This window comes from Cherax quadricarinatus, chromosome 44, assembly GCF_038502225.1.
Source record: "Cherax quadricarinatus isolate ZL_2023a chromosome 44, ASM3850222v1, whole genome shotgun sequence".
In the NCBI taxonomy this organism is placed as follows: domain Eukaryota; kingdom Metazoa; phylum Arthropoda; class Malacostraca; order Decapoda; family Parastacidae; genus Cherax; species Cherax quadricarinatus.
In genome coordinates, this window is record NC_091335.1 from 13,721,373 (window position 1) to 13,727,372 (window position 6,000).

At 43.2% G+C, this 6,000-nt stretch overlaps 1 protein-coding gene across 1 annotated transcript in view; it reads left to right on the forward strand.

Annotated features, from left to right (window-relative positions):
• LOC138853949 (netrin-3-like) overlaps window positions 1–3,298 on the forward strand; it is a 117,563-nt gene extending 114,265 nt beyond the window's left edge. The window contains exons 4-5 of the mRNA XM_070093878.1: window positions 2,131–2,169; window positions 3,042–3,298. Coding sequence (XP_069949979.1) covers window positions 2,131–2,169; window positions 3,042–3,298 — 296 coding nt within the window. The remainder of the gene's footprint in view (window positions 1–2,130; window positions 2,170–3,041) is intronic.
• The last annotated feature ends 2,702 nt before the right edge of the window (window positions 3,299–6,000 follow it).

The following is a 6,000-nucleotide window of genomic DNA, read 5'->3' on the forward strand; positions in this document are numbered from 1 at the left end:
TGGAGGGAAGGGGGTGACTTGTCGCAACACCTTGAATCATATACATGCTGTTATGGAGAGTCAGTCATTAAGGGTGGTTGGGCAAGTTTTACCCTTGTTCAACTTGCAGTAGGAATGTCATTATGCAAATGTAACAGGGCTATGATCGCGTGTGTGGTATGTTAGTACGAGTCTGGTGATACTGAATGATCAGGGCGCATGGCAATAAAGCCTTGCCACTGCTTTACAGAATTTATTGAATGCATTATTAACCTGCACGAACTCAGATGCTTCAACATTAACATCCATCGATGTATGTAACATTTAAATAATTGACTGATAATATGGAAATTAGATGTGAATTTCATTTGTATTTTTACATGGCCGACGTACCTACACTAAATGAGATTTGAGATACAGCAGATTTCGGATTATTCTGGTTAATTATAAAGAGACGAGTGTGTATAATAGCTGGATTTGGGGAACATAATAAAATAATTCCTCTTGAGTATCGTCGCGTATTAGGCTAACGAGAGCAAGATATATCGCTTCGTGGGAGAACTTGAACACAGCGGTCTTGCAACACCTGGGGAATGGATGGGATCCAAGGAAGGGAAGGCTGGTTCCAATTCCTTGGATCACGAGTTGAAATTTGAAGCCTGTCGGATAAGGCGTTTTCAAGTTATAAGGAAGAACAAACAATCTCAGCCACTTCAGTCTGCTTCCTTGGAGATACTTCACGACTTGTTAACGAAGATAAATTAGCTAGGAATTAACTTTTTTTTGACTACTCAATAAAAATGAAACTGCAGTGTATTTTAGTGGGTTCTCGTGGCTTGGTTGGTAACGTACTCCGCTCACACGTTGAGGGGTCCGGGATCGATCCCTGTCACAGGTGAAACGTTGCGCATGTTTCCTTACACCTGTTGCCCTTGTTCACCTTGCACAAAGTAGGTACCTAGGGGTCAGCCGACTGTAATGGGTTGCATTTTGGGGACAAAATTGACCTAAGTTTTGCATAATGTTTTGCATGACCAGAGATTATATGTGTGACAGCGAAATGCGAGGAGCAGGCCTCAGTAAGGTGCCCCTTGTTGCTAACACTTCTACACTTTCTAAGACACCTCCCCGTTCAATGGGAGGAGCACCACCTTGATGCTATTCAAGGACTGATTCTTGTACCAAACCTTATTCCTTCCATTTCCAAGGCGATATGACTCCTACGAGTTTAGCATCTCTACATCAATATGAGAAAAGTCCTGGTAGGAAATTCTAGTTTGTGCGCTTCGCTTAATAATTAAGACCACTAGGAAGAGCTAAACCCACAAGAGTCATAAAGCACCTGGAGGAATGCGAGGCAGTCAGGTTCGATCCAAAGGAAAGGGAGAATAGATGTAAATCTTTGGAAGAATAACCCTTCTCTCAGTGACGTCACGACAGCTACCTCGATGGCCACAGTAATCTCTCTCTGGAATATTCTCATTTATAAACATTTCAGTGGCATTCAGCACCTCCAGTTGATCCTCTCCACTACTCATATTTCAGTGGCATTCAGCATCTCCAGTTGGTCCTCTCCATTACTCACATCTGCACATATTAATTAACAATATCATTCTCAACAGTAGCAGTAGAATTTGTCCAGGAACGTATAGTCGTAGGAGGCTTCTTAACAAGCACGTATACTTTCCCTAACCAATTACTGGAATCGTGGAGAAACGTTAAACAGCGAGTCATACAGCGCCTGAGGAATATGAGGCAGTCATGCTTATTCTGAGAAAGGGAGGGCAGTTCCAGTTCCTTGGGTTAAAAGCCCTTCACCGGCGTTAAAGAGATTTTCTGACTTGGGTACTAAAGTACGAGGTCACCTTGAATATTGCGAGCAACCACTGTAACTTCATGTAGTTCACAAATACCATATATACACAAGTAACCTGCACATAGAAATTATGACGATGTTTCGGTTCGACTTGGACCATTACCTAGTCACACACAGTATGTGTGTGTGACTAGGTAATGGTCCAGGTCGGACCGAAACGTCGTCATAAGTTTCTTTCTCCTGTGTGCGGGTTGTGTGTGTATTGTTCCAGGTCACGGTATTGTGCCTTTTTATTATTTAAATGCTATGTACTAATGCAGACACTTTCTTTGCAGAGGTTCCTGACCCGTCGACGACCAGACCAGCCGCTCACAGTAAGTTACTAATAAGTATTTCCAATTTTATTAATTGTTTTTGTTGCTACTATTATTTTCGTAAATTTAAACAATTATTTTAGAGTTCGTTGTTTAATACTGACATCGAGGAACAAAGCAACATACAGCAATACACTGCAAGGTAACAAGTTGGTAACCTAGGCTGTGTAATAGTAAGCTAGGTGCTGGAACACACGCTATACCTGTCTCCTCACATCTGCCAGCAAGTCACGTCACAAAACAGGTCCTGCCACCCACACTGCTCCTTCCAAGTGCTACGTCATCCCCAGAGATACCTACGTTATCCCTCCATTAATCATAATATTACTTTCGCGTCTGCAAGAAGAGACGACGAATTTCACAGGAGACGAGGCTAAAGAATAAAATACTGAGAATATCAAATAAGTACTCAGTAACGCAGGACATATGAACAGACTTACACTCTTGTCTGAAGACACTTGTATTGCTTCCTGACCACCACCATAAATACTCGCGTCGGGAGATACTGTTTCCTAACAAAGAAAACACCGTTATCACTATGCTCCTGGTATCTTGGGCAGTACTATGTGGTAATCCATTATGTTTTATAATGAGTGGAGACTTCCACTGGCTGGAAAGCCAGTAGAAGTCTTTGATTAAATGACAAACCGCTTCAGTGAATAAGATCTGCATGAGGAGAGAATTTTACATTCCTCTTGACAAGTTAAAATACTACCAATGGAAACGATTACTCTTTTAATGGGCAAGCACTAAATTCCTAGGGATCATACAGCGCTTTGGGAATTGGAGTCAGGTTTGATCCAAGGAATCAAGGGTCCGCCTCTAAAGGTATTTCATCTCAGCCATTAAATCATTCGTCTAAACTTCATCAGATCTTGTGTTCCTCACGTCGTTTGTACCTACGTGGACCATAAAAAGTTTTATTGCCTTAACCACACCTGGATACCAGAAATGTTTACGAGGCGGAGAAATTCTGCCACAAACTTTAACAAGTTGGCAACCAAATTTGTCTCGTGACGGTCGTCTGCTTAGTTATTCAGTTTCAGTTTCATTGATCATCATCCGCCCAGCACCGTCCCGTCCCATTCCCCATCAAAAAAATCAAGTTATATTCCTGAAGTACATGTAGCCTGCGGAACAAATTTTGATTTCAATTGACCAATTCCATTTTAATGCAAGTAGCCAGCGGGGCCAACTGGGTAATGGTGTAATTCAGTATTTAGTACCAGAGTGAGGATGGCTGCGGCTGCGGCTGCGGCGGCGGCGGCGGCGGCGGCGGCGGCTGCGGCTGCGGCGGCGGCGGCGGCGGCGGCGGCGGCGGCGGCGGCGGCGGCGGCGGCGGCGGCGGCTGCTGCTGCTGCTGCTGCTGCTGCTGCTGCTGCTGCTGCTGCTGCTGCTGCTGCTGCTGCTGCTGCTGCTGCTGCTGCTGCTGCTGCTGCTGCTTCTTCTTCTTCTTCTTCTTCTTCTTCTTCTTCTTCTTCTTCTTCTTCTTCTTCTTCTTCTTCTTCTTCTTCTTCTTCTTCTTCTTCTTTCTTCTTCTTCTTCTTCTTCTTCTTCTTCTTCTTCTTCCTTCTTCTTCTTCTTTTGCTGCTGCTGCTGCTCCTACTCCTCCTCCTCCTCCTCCTCCAGGGAGAGTAGAGACAGGAGGCCGTAGTTAACCTGCTACACTTTACAGCTACAAATGATTTTATATCACTCCACTTTCTTGGCGCAAAACGCCGCGCCGTGTGCGTGTGTGTATGTGTGTGTGTGTGTGTGTGTGTGTGTATGCAATAAGGTCACAGTAAACAGGTGAAATCAGAATATACAAAAAAAACACTGTGAAAGAAGGGCGAAATTCCAATCGCTTTCGCGACTTCTCACATTATCAAGGAACTACAAAAAAATCAAAGAAGAGCATATGAAGGGTGAGGTATAGTCTTGACCCTTTATATGCCTTAGTTTGATGTTTTTTTTATAGTTCCTTGATAATGTGAGAAGTTACGAAAGCGATTGGAATTTCGCTATTCTTTCACAGTGGTTGTTTTGCATATATATATATATATATATATATATATATGTATATTTATATATATATATATATATATATATATATATATATATAAATGGAGAGTTAGAGGTATTGGGAAGATGGAGGGAATATTTTGAGGAATTGTTAAATGTTGATGAAGATAGGGAAGCTGTGATTTTGTGTATAGGGCAAGGAGGAACAACATCTTGTAGGAGTGAGGAAGAGCCAGTTGTGAGTGTGGGGGAAGTTCGTGAGGCAGTAGGTAAAATGAAAGGGGGTAAGGCAGCCGGGATTGATGGGATAAAGATAGAAATGTTAAAAGCAGGTGGGGATATAGTTTTGGAGTGGTTGGTGCAATTATTTAATAAATGTATGGAAGAGGGTAAGGTACCTAGGGATTGGCAGAGAGCATGCATAGTTCCTTTGTATAAAGGCAAAGGGGATAAAAGAGAGTGCAAAAATTATAGGGGGATAAGTCTGTTGAGTATACCTGGCAAAGTGTATGGTAGAGTTATTATTGAAAGAATTAAGTGTAAGACGGAGAATAGGATAGCAGATGAACAAGGAGGCTTTAGGAAAGGTAGGGTGTGTGTGGACCAGGTGTTTACAGTGAAACATATAAGTGAACAGTATTTAGATAAGGCTAAAGAGGTCTTTGTGGCATTTATGGATTTGGAAAAGGCGTATGACAGGGTGGATAGGGGGGCAATGTGGCAGATGTTGCAGGTGTATGGTGTAGGAGGTAGGTTACTGAAAGCAGTGAAGAGTTTTTACGAGGATAGTGAGGCTCAAGTTAGAGTATGTAGGAAAGAGGGAAATTATTTCCCAGTAAAAGTAGGCCTTAGACAAGGATGTGTGATGTCACCGTGGTTGTTTAATATATTTATAGATGGGGTTGTAAGAGAAGTAAATGCGAGGGGTCTTGGCAAGAGGCGTGGAGTTAAAAGATAAAGAATCACACATAAAGTGGGAGTTGTCACAGTTGCTCTTTGCTGAGGACACTGTGCTCTTGGGAGATTCTGAAGAGAAGTTGCAGAGATTGGTGGATGAATTTGGTAGGGTGTGCAAAAGAAGAAAATTGAAAGTGAATACAGGAAAGAGTAAGGTTATGAGGATAACAAAAAGATTAGGTGATGAAAGATTGGATATCAGATTGGAGGGAGTATGGAGGAGGTGAATGTATTCAGATATTTGGGAGTGGACGTGTCAGCGGATGGGTCTATGAAGGATGAGGTGAATCATAGAAATGATGAGGGGAAAAGGGTGAGCGGTGCACTTAGGAGTCTGTGGAGACAAAGAACTTTGTCCTTGGAGGCAAAGAGGGGAATGTATGAGAGTATAGTTTTACCAACACTCTTATATGGGTGTGAAGCATGGGTGATGAATGTTGCAGCGAGGAGAAGGCTGGAGGCAGTGGAGATGTCATGTCTGAGGGCAATGTGTGGTGTGAATATAATGCAGAGAATTCGTAGTTTGGAAGTTAGGAGGAGGTGCGGGATTACCAAAATTGTTGTCCAGAGGGCTGAGGAAGGGTTGTTGAGGTGGTTCGGACATGTAGAGAGAATGGAGCGAAACAGAATGACTTCAAGAGTGTATCAGTCTGTAGTGGAAGGAAGGCGGGGTAGGGGTCGGCCTAGGAAAGGTTGGAGGGAGGGGGTAAAGGAGGTTTTGTGTGCGAGGGGCTTGGACTTCCAGCAGGCGTGCGTGAGCGTGTTTGATAGGAGTGAATGGAGACGAATGGTTTTTAATACTTGACGTGCTGTTGGAGTGTGAGCAAAGTAACATTTATGAAGGGGTTCAGGGAAACCGGCAGGCCGGAC